Raw genomic sequence first — 15,799 nt, forward strand, 5'->3', positions numbered from 1 at the left:
GTACTATTTATATTGCTATTAACATACCAAAAAAGGGCTTTTCTAAAGATACATGGAAAATACTTCTCATTCATGCTTATAGGGGAAATTGTGTAAAAGAAAATGCTCCAGAATGGGGGAAAAAAATTTACAGGACTGTCTTGAGGTCAGGTTGAGGTGTGATGGGGGAATTCTGGGTCAGTTCAGTTTGGTGGTCCCTGTAGGTGGTTGAGGGAGGCACAGCTGTGCTGGAGATAACCTGACTGCCAAGAACCACTGCACATCATCTGTTCCAGAGGTTGGGGAGGGTTGCCACTGTGTCCCAGATGAGCAGACACACAGCATCACCCTGCAGCTCTGGGGCCTCCTTGGCTCATCCAGCCTCAGGAAATGGCCCCACTGTTTGCAGTCATACAAAGACAGGAGCCTTCCTTTCCCTCATGACAGGCATGACAATTGGGATTACTCCTTTCAGGCTTCATCCTCTTCTTCCACCTCTTTCCTAAATTCCTGACCCTGCTGCAGAAGCAGGGCTAGGAGCCCTTAGTGAAACTCTCCTGTTCTGGAGACCTCTGGCTTGGTGCATCCAAATGGTTCCAAAGCTGCTTTTAGGGTTGAACACAAATCTGGTTATTTGTTTTTGTGGGCACACATGAAATTTAAAAAACTCACTTGTACTTTTGGAGGCTGAAGAGAATCACTCTTTTGTCTGTAGAGAACAAAGCTGCTCCCTGTTTTCCAGGGGCTTCACTTTGCTCTCTGAAAGGTGAAGCCGTTCCCCCAGTAGCATCTCTGGGCCATGACAACCTCATGGACAGCACAGTGACAGCCAGGCTCCCTTGGTTTGTTCCCTTGGGAGCATCCTGACTGGCACACAAGGGGTGACCCTGTGAAATTCTGTGCAAACCTTTCCACCTGCTGGAATGTTTCTGTCCTCAGGGCAGAGACTGGGCTGGCCCCTAAAGCTCTGGCATCACCTGCACCAGAACAGACACACAAATGATCCCATGCACTTTACAGACCTTGCTGGAAGTGTTTAAGGAGAGAGTATTTTAGGGATAGAACTCCCAAGCTGATTCCCTGTGTGGGAATTCCAGACTGCTCTTGCCTTCACCATTTTGCTGTTCCAGAATGTTCTCTGTGCAGCAGAGCACACAGGATATGGAACCTTCTCTTCCCCATTTAATTTGAGACTCTATCAAAACATGTTCATCTTCTCTGACATTCTCAGTATGCTGAATAAAAGATTTTCTGCTTTGAAAAGTCTGTAAAAAGATCTGCCTTTCCCAAGTGCCTATTTTACTAAAGAAGAGGTAGATTCAATTTTAATTTTTGTTAGCACTGTTTGTTAAAATCACAAGATGATGGGAAAATTTAAAGAATGGCAATAACACTGCTTAGAAAAAAGAAACCCAGATCTCAAAGGGCTGCTTGTGTGCAGGTTTTTCTTTAATTTTTTTCCCCAAACTGTAGGTATTACAAAAAAATTATCTAGGTAGTTCTCTGCATACCTGTTGTGCATTCTTCAAAGAGGAAAATCAGCAAGCTGGGAAAGCAAATACCAGCCAACAAAGATGATTTACTAAAAATAGTGTTCAGCATGTTATCTTTTAGCTTGTTAGAGATGCAGCTTTAAAAGGGTTTTATTTCCAAGGCTGGCACAGCATGAAACTGTGTTTAGTAGTTGGGACTGCTGTTAATATTTCTTTACTTTTTCTCTTTAGTAATCAATTATAAGCAAAAAGTTTTTTACTCAACATTTTCCTGTTATATTGTTATATATCAGAACCTTAGGAAGAGGAGCAGGGCAAGTATTTCTGAAATAAGGCCAGAGTGATGTTTAGTGTGTCTTTAAGGAAGAAAATCCTAAAATATTTTAATGTCTTGGGAAACTCATTTGGAACAGAGGCCTCATGGAAAGGATGTGTGTTTTGACATGGCCTGATCATCTTTTCAAACCCAGGGACTGCTGCTGCTATTTCTGGGGGTGTAGATGGTGTGGAAGGGGGACAAGAGCCAGCCCCAGAAGAGTGGGAGTAGCAGGTGGTAAAGAATTGGATTCCTGGCTCTGGGAAGGATTTTTGGTTGCCAGTGGAGAGCTGATTTGATGGAATGAAGGGTCTGGGGTGCAGGGGCTGTTGAGAAGAGTTGAGATGAGATGAGATGAGAAGTCAAAAGCCTGAGTGACACAAGGGAAGGGAGAGCCTTAGGAGGTGAAGAGTTGCAGACAATCCTTATTACATCATGTTAAACTTTGAGTCTTCAATAATTTTTGGTGTAGATGTTTCTTCATCAGAGACAGCAAATGAATGACCAGGTGTGCAGATCCACTTGGTGAATTTGGATTGTGGGTCTTTTCTTCTTTTTTTTTTTGATCCTTTGAAACTCAGTTTTATTGATGTAAGATGAACTTAAAGCATCCATCTCCATCCCACCATGGCTGGGTTTCCAGGTTCCCTGGGCCTGTTTCATCTCCCAGACTGTTCCCAGTGTGTTCCTCTACACTCACTGCAAACAACTTTTCTTAAAGCTTTGTGTTCCAGCCAAAAAGGACTGGAGGATGGGCTGCTCTGAGCTTTATTCTGCCAAGTTCCTTTCTGTCCTCCAAGGGGAGTGATGTGGCTCTGTCACCTTGGCGAGTTCCCTCTGTGCTGCAGGAAATCCTAGAACAGGGGAGATGTTTGGGTCATTGGATGCTTCAGTCCCCTTATGGAAGTTGCAGAGTAGGAGAACCTGGATCAAAGATCCTATGTTAAATTTGTTGAATAATTTAGGTGAGGAGAGACCTTACAAAGTCACTTAGTCCTGCTCTTTATCTGGAGCAGGATTGACTTTAGAATCAAGTCAGGTTTGTCAGGATGTTGCCCAGTAAAATGTTGAGTACCTCCAAGGCAGGAGGTGCCAAGGCTCCTATGGACAAACTGTCCCTCTGCCTCACTGTAAAGCATTATTTTTTCTTTTTTTATTTTCAATTCCAGTCAGAGCTTCCCTTGCTGCCACTTGTGCCTATTGCTTCTTTTTCTTTTGCTGTGCATCTTCCTGTTTCCCTTGGAAAGCTGAACCTGGACACAGGATTTCAGGAAGCACCCTCAGGAGGGTCAAAAACTGGTCCAGATGTGCTGATGTCACTTGGTTGGGGGCCTGTTGCTTTTGTTATAGTTTCTGATATCATTCATGTTTATTTCTCTTACAAGACTTGGATTGGGAATCGAAGACGGAAATATCGTTTAATGGGGATTGAGGTCCCGCCCCCTAGAGGAGGTCCTGCTGATTTCTCTGATCAATCTGAATTTGTTTCTAAATCAGCACTTAATCCAGGAGAGGAAACTGCTACTGAAGTGGGGGATGATAATGATAGGAATGATGAAGTATCAATCTGCTTATCTGAAGGAAGCTCACAAGGTATTTGGAATGCAGTTACTACTGTGCCTATATTTTCAATTTTGTGCAGTGTGCATGCTTTGGATTCTGTTGTACACATTCAAAAACGTCTGACAGAGTCACAAGTGCTCCACCCCGCCTGGGCTGAAGGTACTGTTTGGTCTCTTTCTTCTACCTCTGTGTCTCTGAGTTTTGTTGGGTTTGTTACACAAAGATTGGAGAAACCTTTGATCTATGAGCCCCATTTCTGCCAGATTGATCTGAAATGAAATCACAAGTTCACATTTTGCTGGTGCAAGTGAGAGCTGGCAGACAGTCCGGGTGGAGAAGCCTCACTTCCCAAGGAAGCCAGGTTTAAGAAGTGCTCTCTGCCAACTGCTCAGTTCTTCCCAGACAGCTGGAATGGCCATTTGACAACCCATCCCTGGAATGGGGCTTGGAGCAAGCTGGTCTGTGGAAGGTGTCCCTGCCTTGGCAGGGGTGGAATGGGATGAGCTTCAAGGTCCCTCCCACCCCCACCCGTGCTGTGATTCCATGGTTCCATCCCTGTGGTCCTGATCACCCCAGGCACTGGTGGGGGTGGAGCTGCTGCTGTGCTGGAGCAGGGCTGTGCATTCCCAGTTCTCCTGGCAGGGAACCCCTCAGCTCAGGCTGGAACAAGGAGCTGCCCAGGCCTCCTGCTGCTCTCTCTGACAGGCAAACACAGCCCAGCAGATCAAAGCCAGGAGCAGGGGACAGCTCAGGTGCCTTGGAACTGCACACACGGGGGGTGTCCTCAGTAAACTACAGGATGTGGAATGAGAAGTGCCTTCAACTTTAATTCCCTTTTCCCTCCCAGGAGCACATGGGATCGATGTCTCCCTGCCCCTCCTGTCCGTGAGCCCGGCACATCCCCCACTCACTAATTGCTCCCAGTGCTTCTGCTTAGAGGAGATCAATGAAGCCTTTGCTCTCCAAGCTAGAAGAAAGCCTGACCTCGGGCCTGCTGCTGCTGCAGCTCGGTGTGCCAGGCTTGATCCTGTCATTTCATCAGAACAATTTAAAGGGAAGAGCCAGGGGAACGGAGAGCGGCTGGGAATGAGTCTGGGAGAGCTTTGTCATATTCGACTGTAGAGGGAATAAGATGATAAAGAAAAGGGTCAAGTGATTGAAAGCCAAGTGAGATGAGGAATCTCAGAGTCCTTGATTTGCCTGAGGTGTGGAAGGAGCTGATTTAAGTCAGATCTGCTTGAAAGAAAATGGTGACAGGGAAGAGTCTGAAGTGTCTGTAGTTCAAGTGAGGAAAACTCAATGTTCATTGAGCAAGGCTTTCATCAAGCAAGGTGAGGCTGAACACTTGGGTGCATTATTAGTGTCAAAGCCTAAGGAAGTGCAAGGAAACGACAGGATTTCCACAGCATCCAGGAATCCCACTTCCATTCCTTTGTTCTCCCACAACAATTATTTCTATTCATTTCTCCAGTTCAAAGAAGGAGGTTTCACTGCTGCAGCTCAGCTGGTTTTGAACTTCCTGGAAAATATTTCCCCCAATACTCACAGGTTATGTTCAGGCACAGATAGGGAATTGTTCTAATGTTTGAGAACTGTAACTTTTGGTCCTAATTTATTAAAAAAACGAAACAACAACAGCAAAAAGCCACTCTGAAAGACAGACAAAAGCAACTTCTAGTCACCTAATTAGAGTGACAGTGTTGATGGCTCCTGCTTTTAAAATGTAGTGTGTGAATATAAAAAACTAACCTGTGCTGTGATGGAAATGGAGCATTAAAGCTCTCCTACTGCCTCGCCTTTTTTAATTGTGTGTTAATAATTAAGTCCACGCTGTGTAAGTGGAGGCCAGTGGGGCTGTGCTGGGTTCCATGAGCTGAGGGTGAATATTTAAGGAGTTGGGAATGCTGTAGGGAGCTGCTTCATTCAGCTGTTGAATCCAAGGGGTGTTAGATCAAGGCTGCAGAGTGCTGGGTGCCTTGGAATGTCCCCGAGTCCCTGAGGAGCATCCTCACCCAGTGACCTTCACCCTTCCTTGCTCCCTGCTCCCCAGTGCTCCCATTTGATCCCAAGTGCTCCCAGCACAAATTATCCTCTGGAGCTGTGACCAGTGGCAGATTAAGTTTATTTGAAACAATTTCAAATCAAATTTGCTCAGTTTAGAGATACTTAACTTATAGGAAAGTTGTTTAACACCATTAACTGTCTTTGCATGGTCTGGCTTAAACATTACCCTGTCTTTGGCAGCATTGGTAATCCCAGGGAAATCCTGTTATCCCTGTTTGTGTGCAGGTGACAGACTCTGGAATCATCACCTGCCCCTCCCAGTGTCCCACCTGAACCTTGCTGCCCCTTCCCTCTTTTCCTCCTTATATTTAATATGTATAATAGATTTCTATTTTAATAGGCAGAAGTCAAGTAAATATGAGAATCAGACTTCAATTTTAGGGGTAAATAGGCTTGTCTTTCTTTGGGTTATGTGTTGTCCTTGGCCTTTCAGGTCAATGGAATCTCTCATGCTTTGTGGTTGAAATACCAGGGTAAAATCTGCTGGTTTCAAGTGTTTATACATAAAAAAGCACCTTGGGTTCACTAGGGATAAACATTTTCCATAATCTGACCAGTTTTTGGTTCAAAACCCATCAGTGTCTGCAAGGAGGAGGTGGGATTTAGATATGTATCCCAGAATTTCAGGGAGTGCAGGATTTTTCATGTAGGAATTTATTTTAATTTTAAAAAAACCCAACTTCTGCACACCTCTACTGTGAAACTCTTCATCACCTTTGAATATTCCAGCCTGAGCCTAAAAATGGGAAGGTTTTGGTGCAGAGAATAACTGGTAGTTTTGTTGTTGTTTCAGGTCACAGTTGGTTTGATGTTGGCCTGAAACACTTGTGACAAGATGTCTGTTTAATAAGGCAGATGTTCTGTTTTCTGAGTAGACATTGATACCATGACTTTGCTCTTGGATTTAGCAGCTGTGACATTTAGTGGTAAACACCATTAATGGTCCTTCAGCATAAAATTGGAATGAAATCTGACAAAACCAATTTATTTCTGCAGAAGAGACAAATGAAGCACTTCAAAATGAAGAAATTGGCCACAAAGATGATGACCAGAATCCAGTTTCCACTGATAATGTGGTATGTACACCTTTCCTTTTCCACCAGTTCATTAATAACTCCTTAATTAATGTTGAGGTTGTTGGCCAGCACCTGTGTTTTTCACTAGGTGACAACTCCAGTTGTGTGTGCTGAAAGCCTTTCCTATTTGAGCATTAAAACTGTACTAAAAATACTAAAACACAGCTGGAAAAAACCCCAACACCTTCAGTAGAAATGGTTTGCAGAGATGGTGCCCAAGAGACTCAGCTCTGCCTGAACCCCAGATTGTGTCTTTGATGTGATAATGAGAACAAAACCAAGGAAGAGTTTCTTCATGTTTTCTTCTGAAAACACTGTAACAAAACTTTTTAAAAATGCACTTCAAATTGGACTAAAATACATTGGATTTGCATAAGAGATACAGTTTTCCTATTTGAAATTCTAATCTGTTCTTTCCCTTCCTATCTTAAAAAGTGTGTCTAAGAAAGAGAGGGTGAATGTTTGGTAGTTATTTAGAGATTCTTTCCTCAAGCTGAGTCTAAAACCGAAAATATTTGAGTCCCAGTGTTACTGAAGGTCTCATGGAGCAGGAGAACCTGGGGACATCAAACCTCTGAGCTCTTGTCTCTTCAGCTGGGCTGCAGACACTGGAGCACACAAAATGGGCTTTATCCTCCCTGCCTTCAGCACAGGCTTGGGAGCTTGGTGGGTCCTGCCAGGGAGAGCTGGGAATGCCCCTGGAAGGATTTCTCCTCAGTAATTTCAGGGAAATTCCTGGTGTGCAGGCAGAAGGGACCATGTGCTGCAGGAAAAACCTCTGAATTAACACCTCAGGAATGACCCATGAGCATGGATTGGGCCAGTAGGGCCCTTCCCTGCACTGGGTTAGCACTATCCTAAAAAACAGTAAAATTGCTTTAACTTCCTACAGACAGGCTCAGAAATGTTCACAACTGTCAAAACAATTAAAAACAGTAAAAAAACTTGGGACATATTTCTGAGTTTTAATCACTGTTAGGCTTGGCCTTAACACTGTGCTTCAGGTATCTTTAAAACCCAGTATAAAAAGCTCCCCAAATTTTTGTGAATTAGGTGAAAATGTCCATATTTATGCATTTGGAGGTGTCCTTTGGATCAGCATCCCCTACAGCTTCGGGCATTCCCCTTGCACTGTGGCCAGGGAAGGCCAGAGGAGAACTCCTTGATTTCTGTAGGCAAGGAGTAGGTCAGCACTTGCTGCAATGGCTGCTTTGTCCAGGGGGATAAACTTCCAGACCCTCCTTTGCAACAGCAGAGCAGAGCAGGGGCTATGAGGGGGTAAATGGGCCACTTAAAGCCAAAAACCTGGGGCCAGGGAGCTCCTCCTCTGTAAACAGCCCCAGTCTCCATGGCAGCAGCTCCCGCTGGATTCCCGCTGGATCTCCTGGCTGAGGTGCATGATTGCCATCTAATGGGGGCTGCTGGGCTCAGAACTCCTCAGGAGCCAGCACCGAGTTCTCTCACCTTCATCCCTCATCCTTCCTGCCCCTTTGGGATGAGGATCCTCATTTGTTTGTCCCCTCTCTGTGTTGGAATCCACGGAATGAACGGTTTGCTTCTGTTTCAGAAAATAGAAATTTTAGATGATGAAGAGAGTGATCTGATCAGCAATTCTGAAGTGGATCAGATGAGTTCTCTTTTGGATTACAAGGTGAGTGATGGGGCTGTGTCAGGGACAGCAGGATAATCCCAGGGAGTTCAGGGGGTGGATCTGTCAGGAATTCAGCAAAGGCTTGGTGGGATCCTGAGCTCCTCCGCTGTTTTCCTGGTGTGCACATCATGCCCTCATTCCACCTTCAGCCACTTTATCCATGTTTCAACCCAAATGGAGGCAGGAAAACCCCATTTCTACAGACCTGCAACCCCCCCATGTGTCCCAATGAAGGGATTTATGGAGCCGCTCCACCAGAATTGTTCCTTGGAATGCTGTGGCGCTTTCCCTGCAGCGTGATGCTGCCAACTCTGGAAGGGACTGAACAGCTGGAATCCTCTGATGGAATGGGGGGATCTGAGGAGAAGTCATTCCCCAGGACGTGCCTGGAAGTGGTGGTTGTGGGAGGGAGGAAAAGCAGTTGGATCCTGACAGCTCCTGTCTGCTGCCAAAGGCTGAGGGTTGTGTGTGCGCTGCTCTCCGAGGAGCTGCCATAGTTCCATGCTTCCTTGAGTTTTTACCTCCATTGCTGATTTTTTCCCTTAGAAACCAGGTCTGTTGCCCTGACAATAATCAATTACCAAAATAATAAACAGATCATCTCTTCAGAACAAAAATTCCTCCTTCCAGCAGCATTTTCTTGGGAAGGGCAGTGGAGAATGAATCAGGAGAGGGAATGACCTTTTCTTAATGTCACCTGTCAGTGCAGTGAAAGGCTTGTTGTGACAGTGCCCTGCAGAGCCAGGGTTGTTGTTTGACAGCATGTATTAGTCCTTGAGTTTTCTGCCTAAATCTGAATTCTTCCTGGGCTGGGAAAAATCCAAAGCTAAACAGGCAACTGCTAAGTTTCCATCGGGAAAAACTCAGCTGATTTTTTATGAAAGCTTCAAGATCGCAGCCCAAATATTCCTCTCTCATTCCCAGAGCTGTTATCACCTGGGACAGTGTGGTGAGCAGTGCTTTCACTGAAAAAAATGTGAATTTTCTGGGAAAAAACCAACCAAAATACAACCATTTTTAAGGGTTTGTTACAAAGCTTTAGAGCATCACATAGTCTCAGCTTTTCATGTCAACTAAAGCTGAATTGCAGCCAGTCTAGAAAGTGTGAGCGTGAATATAATATTTTTTCATTATTCTCTCATGAGTTGGTGCTATTAAGCAGAGCCCTTCTGCAAAAATGAGCAATGCCTGTGATCTTGTAACCTAAATAAACAGGTTGATTTTCGTGATCTTCACAGAGGTGAATAACCAGAGAAAATTAATTTTAGCTCTGCACTGATCAACAGGTTTAGCATTTGGATCCTCCATACCAGTAAGATTGAAGGAGAAGAGATACTTGGAATAAACAGAAGTACCTATCAAATTGGAATTTTTAATTAGGAGATTTGCAAGTATAGATTGGGAAAATGCCTTTTTAGCCAAAGCATACAAATTATTGATATTTCCTCATTTTGTAATATATTACATCCAGTTCCAGCCCCATAACTAACTCTGTGGAGGTTGAACTAAATGATCTTTAAGGTTCCTTCCAAGCCATTCTGTCACTCTGTGATATTCCTGTTTCTCCTGTAACCCGAGGGATGCTGAGGAGCTTGGTGAGCTGACACTTGATCCATGTCAAACCCAGCTGCACTGGAGGATGTTATCTGTTAATTCGTGATAGCTTGGAGGAAGTTTCAAGTCGTTTTCCCTGGTTTTTGTGTCAAGCCTTCTGCTGCAATAATGGAATTTATTTGCTGTCTCTTCTCACAGTGCCCTCCCTGATCACTTCTGGGAAGAGATCTGGGCTTTGGTTGTCATTGTCACTGAAACCATTGAGTTTTAAGCCAGGTGTGTTTAGCTGTGGTTATTCCAATGCTTTGTCGAGTCCCCATCCCTGGAGGGATTTAAGAGACCTGTGGATGTGGCACTTGGGGGCATGGTCAGTGGTGGCCTTGGCAGTGCTGGGGAATGGTTGGACTCAGAGGGCTTTTCCAGCCTAAAGGATTTCCTGGTTCTGCTATTATTCCCAGAACTCTCTGATTTCCCCACAGAATGAAGAAGTCAGGTTCATTGAGAGTCAGCTGGAGAACCACAAACAGAAATATTTTGAACTGCAGACGTTTACCCGGAGTTTGATACTTGCAATTAAATCAGATGATAAAGAACAGCAGCAGGTAAATCCTGGAGCAGGTTTAATATAAGAAGGTGTTTGTCCTTTTGTGTTGTGTCCCTCCCTTGGGTTTATTCCAGAGGCTCAGATTATGATTGAAAAACTCAATTAGTTTTTTCACTCTTTGTTTAAAGCACATTTGACTGCTGACATAAAAACCACACCTAACAGTGTATGTACTATATATTATATATGTATTTTCCCTTGTAGGCCCTGCTTTCAGACTTACCTCCTGAACTTGAAGAAATGGATTTCAACCACACATCCCCGGAGCCCGATGATACCTCATTCAGCCTCTCGTCCCTGTCGGAGAAAAATGCCTCAGACAGTTTGTGATTTTTCTTTTTTTGGAATTGACAGAACAGAAACCCCACGTGAGGTGCAGGGTTCAGGAGAGAGGCTTTTGCTCTGCAGTGTCCTCAGCCCAGGGGAGCCAGCCTGAGGAGGAGGAGCCGGTGCTGAAGGGCAGCTGTGGCTCCTCACGGCCTTGCACTGCCCAGGAACTGGGAATGTTGGGTTTGGAAAATCAAAGAACTGGCTGAGGGAAGGGTTCACTGGGAGCAGCTTGGCCTTGGGTAGGATTAACTTCTGACTCTTCAGAATAACTTTGGCTCTGTAGCAAAGTCTTTTTGAGCAGGGATGCAAGAGTGGAAAACAAATGTCATGTGACACAGTGAATACTTCAGCGTCACGTGCTCCCCAGGCCTGTTTATTATATTTTTCCCCATTTTTACTCAGGTAGGTGGACTAAAAATTGGGGATCCAGATAGAATAACAGGCTTTCTCTGAGTTGTGCTTGAAAACCTGAAATTAAACTGAAGTGTTTTTCATTTTCTGACTTGAGATTGTTAAATCTTCCATTTTTCTGACCAAAATAGCTGAAAAAAACCTTGAAAGGCTAACTGAAAAAATTGAATTATCGTCAATAAATTATTAATGTGGAGAAGCAGTGATAAGTGTTGGAAGAAATGAGGTGGAAATGAGAACCCTGATAGCTGCAGGATACAACTGCCTAATACAGTAGCAATGGGATTGGATGTTTACACTCTTTAGGGTTTAATGATTGTAGTCACAGTGTTTATTTGTCAAAGCCTGAATGCTAAGGTTCTGCATATTAAGTCTTGGTTATATATTTTTCCACAAACTTTGCTCCATTTTACCGAGCCAGTCAGAATTCCACAGCTGTCATTGCATCCTGAAAGGTTTTCCAGTGTTGGGAAGTGAGTTTTGCAGATCTAGTTTGAAGCCCTGCCTGGTGGAGTTTTTGGCAAGTGCCATTTCTGAACAGTGATCTCAATTGCAGGCAGGGGCTGAACTGAATTCCTTCTTTCCCAGAGCTGTTGGCACTGAATCCCTTCACTCCTGTAGAGGAATGGATATGCAGAGATGTTCAGATGGATTCAGTGGGGTGTGTTTGTGTCCAGGGAATGTCTGGCCACGGCAGCAGTGTCAGGGTTGAGTTGACAGGGAAGCGACCAGTCCAAGGCTGGTCTCAACCTTGGAGCTCTTTTCCTCCAGGATGTTTCTGTGGGATGCTGCAGGTGCCTGCCCATGGCATTGATTCTCCAATTCCAACCTGGATATCCCTCAGTAAGCATTTTTCACACAGATACTTGAGGCTGTAAAAAACCTGATCTTTCCATTTTATGCCAAATAATAATTGACTCTGGGGAATCTTTGTTCATGCAGTGAGTAATCCCCTTAATTTCAGTGGGAGGTCCAAGGTGTCGCTCAGCAAATCCAGAGTGTTGGGGAAATAACACCTTTTTTTTCTTTAATACTGGGATTAACTCAGGTTTTAGGGTTTTCTCAGTCTGATCAGTTCCTCCCTCATCACTTGTACAGCTCTTTTTGTTTAGTGTCAGTAGTGGGCTCTGTTCTTCCAGGTTTTTAGTCTCTCCTGTCCTTGGGCATGAGGAACTTTTAGCAATACTGTTAAACACCAGCTGCAGAAAGAGCAGGAACAGTTTTAAAAGGTGTTCTGAAAAACCAAAAGCCTCACAGTTCTGCCCCTGTACAATTCTGTTAGTTCCCAACAGAGCTATCCTTCCACAGAGAAACCCCAGAATTCCAGGCTGCTGGGCCTGTGTGTGAGTTGAGGCATTAAAACTCAGAGGTTTGTGAGCAGAGCTCACAGTGCTGTCCTTCACAGGGAGCATAGAGCTGAGCTGGAATTCTGCTCGCTCTGAAAAACTCATTTATAAAGGGTTTTCTATGCCAGGCCAACAATGGTTTCTATTGCTGTTCTCTCTAGACAGGAAATTTGTGCCACTGACAATGAAACCTCTTGTTTTCTGCAAAATCAAAAAAATAATGCTGGGATTTGCCACTATTTGGACCCTGTTTTCCTGCTTCTTCCACTTAAATTCCCATGACAGAGGGCGGGATACTCCTAACAGAAGTTCTCAATTTCACGGTCAGTTAAATCATCCACCTTCCTGCAAGGAAAACTTCATTGGTGATTCATATTTTGCTGTCTTGCTGCTATTTCATATCCAAACAAATCGAAGGGATGAATTTTGAATGAACTGTTTGCTAGATACAAGCAATTTTGTCAGTCCCTGTTCTCCAGGAAGCTGGAATCCTCTTGGATGTGTGGCTGAGATGAGCTGCAGTCAACGCCCACCCCATCCCTGGGGGATTTCTGTGCTCCTTTCTCTTGTGGGGAGACAAAACACAGCGAGGCAGCAGCGCTGCCACAGCCTGGGACATGAGAACACTACAGGATAGTCAGGAAAAACAAGTGTAAATTCTATCCCTGAATAATGAAATCTGGGGAGGAAGATACTCCACAGCTCCTTGGCTGGGCTTTCTTTGAATATCAGTGTGTATTTCCAACAAAAATCTAATAACTGTCACTGTTGGTGGTATTTAAATAGTGGAGAGCAGTGGGGGTGGCTCTGGGGTGGATTTGGGTTCTGGGTATTTCCCCTGTCTGTAGGAAGGTAACAAACACCTGTTAAGTGCAGTTCATCATTTCATAACCTTCTATAGGAGATGCTTTTCAGGGTGACAGAAATCAGCCCCCTTTCTGTTTCAGTGAGTGACTCTAATGTGAATCATCACCACAGCAGAAGGGCCACCTGTTAATGGTTTTATCACCTTTCTGTGGCCACGTATCAATGTTTGACCATCCTGCACAGTCTCTCATTGACTTTGTCCATGAATGATGACTTCCCTGGCCTTGTTCATTCCTAAAGCATCCATGGGAACATCAGAGAGGAAACCCAGGTGGGAAAGTAGCTTAGAACAGACACTTCAACCAGAGACAGGCCAGGCTCTCCCTGGGGAGCTGGTTTAGATGCTGGAAAGTTTGCTCATGGTTAAAACCCTGTTTCCTGGAGCTCTGCCTCCTTTCCTCTCCCTGCAGGTGATGCTTCAGTCACATCCATAGGTCTGACAGTAACAGGAAATACTCCAATAAAACAATAAATACTCCAGTGGATGAATTCAGGGCAGATTTAAATGTACCTGAGCAGATGAACCAGACGAGGTTTCTGGAGTGCCCAGCCCTGGAGGCAGCTCTGCACTTTAATCTCTCCAAGTATTTCTTTTCACTAAGGCAATAAAAAGTGTGAGATGAGGAGTTTGGGGCTTTGCAGCCCTGTGAGTGAGGAAAGGTTCTGTCTTCTCCAATGGCAGAAGCTGTGTCTGCTGCTGGGCTCATGCAGGTGAAGTGGTGGAACAAACCAGCAGCATCGTGGACATCCTGGCTCGGGAATGGGAATCACTGCTTAAAGTGGATCTGCTCTCCCCTTTGGGATGTCTTGCACTGCTGTATTCCTGACACTGACCACAAACTCCTGCACAGCACTGGCCTTCCCCTCGGCCTTCTGGACACAGCCACTGCTGGCCTGGGCTCTCAGGGTGCTGCTGGTGTGAGGAGGAGCAGGAATATGCATTAGGGGAATAGCACAGAATTCCTGCCCCAGGAACAACTCACTGATGTCCTCCCTCCAGCCCCCTGCCCAGCTGCCCCAGGCCAGCAGGGACCCGGGGACTGAAGGGCTGGAACCTGGCCAGATCCTGCCTTTTCTGCCCCAAATCCTCCCAGCTCACTTGGGAGGTGCCTGGGCAACGTTAGTGAGGAAACTCCACCTGGCTGCCAGAGAACACGAGCTGGGTTCTGGTGGTGGATTTCTTTAATCAAGAACATTTTGTCACATTTGACCAAACGTGAAATCTGAGAAGGTTGGGGAAAAAAAATAGACAAAGCAGCACTACAGAATGGGTGTTTCCTGTGGCAGAACAGGTGTTCAGTGTGAGAATTTATTGCTCTGAAAAGCAGCAGCTGCTTTGGTCAGAAGGCAACAGAAACAGGGCAGAGCCTTGGGCTTGTGGGGGTTCTTTTCCCACAAAGGAGCAAATCCTCTTGACTGAAAGAGGTGTTTAAGGATGTTCCTGGAAGGAAAACAGTTCAGGTCAGTGCTTTGGCTCTGGGAACAGTTTCCCATGTTACTGAACTAAGTCAATAACTCTTTTCCAGCTCTGTTTTACATTTTACACAATGCTACCTCTGAAATGTGACACCCCTTAAACCCACACAGAAAATGTGAATTTAGGATTTTTTTTTAACCTTTTATAGGCAATAAATTATTCCCAACATGCATCCTTCAGTTTTGTGCTTGGTTTTAGCTGAGTGTGAGCCATTCACTTTGTTATTTTAGTGCTGTTTTTCTGTATTTGTGTTCATCACAATCTGTGGACAAGGAAATAATGGGATATTAGGGAGAAAATCTTAGCATATATTCATGAGAGAAAATATTTATGTTAAAGCTGAAGGATGGTGGGGTGGCTGTGCTGGTTTTGGTGCAGTTACTGTGAGAAATAGGGATTATCCTTGATTCTGGTATTAATGATTGTTGTAACATTGCTCAGTGCATCAGATGAATTAATCTGAGAGAGCAGTCAGTGATCTCAGCACTGTAAGGAAAAGGATTTTACACTTTCTGAGACATCACAGTTCATAAATACCTCTGCAGATTTTTGTGTCAGTTGTTTCCTTTTTTTGGCATAACTTTATAGAGACCTTGTAGAAAGGATTTTGAAGTGTTCAATGAAAATGGATCAGTAATAAAAGGTCAAATGTAGATTTAGACCATGTTTGTATTCAAGTTTCATCTGAAAAGAGTTCCTTGAATTTCCCCCGTCACATTTCTCTCCCTGGAATATAGGGGAAAGAGTGGCAGGATGCACAAGGGGATGGAGGGAATGAGGCACAAAGAGGCAGAAATGAAGGTTCTGGGTTTTAGTCAAGAAAATTTCAATAAACTAAAAGGTTTCTATGTTGTGGAAAACAAGAGCTTCTGCTTTATCTGCAGATTTTGTGAAATAACAGTTCAAAAAGTCAGTGGCAAATACACTGAATTGTGCTGGGGGGAAATTGTCTTTTCCAGTAGGAATTTTATCATTTCCAGGGTTAGTTCTGGAATTACTGAGTGTGTGTGAACACACAGATGCAGATTTACAATGTGCACAGATACACTGAACTTGATCACAGTAGCT

At 44.4% G+C, this 15,799-nt stretch overlaps 1 protein-coding gene across 3 annotated transcripts in view; it reads left to right on the plus strand.

Moving 5' to 3' along the window:
• The window catches only part of HDX (highly divergent homeobox), a 38,633-nt gene extending 24,256 nt beyond the window's left edge, over window positions 1–14,377 (plus strand). For all 3 annotated transcript variants that reach the window (XM_069015063.1, XM_069015065.1, XM_069015064.1), the window contains 5 exons: window positions 3,174–3,381; window positions 6,412–6,491; window positions 8,059–8,142; window positions 10,176–10,298; window positions 10,505–14,377. In XM_069015063.1, coding sequence (XP_068871164.1) covers window positions 3,174–3,381; window positions 6,412–6,491; window positions 8,059–8,142; window positions 10,176–10,298; window positions 10,505–10,630 — 621 coding nt within the window. In that variant the 3' untranslated portion in view covers window positions 10,631–14,377. The remainder of the gene's footprint in view (window positions 1–3,173; window positions 3,382–6,411; window positions 6,492–8,058; window positions 8,143–10,175; window positions 10,299–10,504) is intronic.
• Window positions 14,378–15,799: the final 1,422 nt, after the last annotated feature.

Source organism: Aphelocoma coerulescens, chromosome 4A (genome assembly GCF_041296385.1).
Source record: "Aphelocoma coerulescens isolate FSJ_1873_10779 chromosome 4A, UR_Acoe_1.0, whole genome shotgun sequence".
Classification (NCBI taxonomy): Eukaryota; Metazoa; Chordata; class Aves; order Passeriformes; family Corvidae; genus Aphelocoma; species Aphelocoma coerulescens.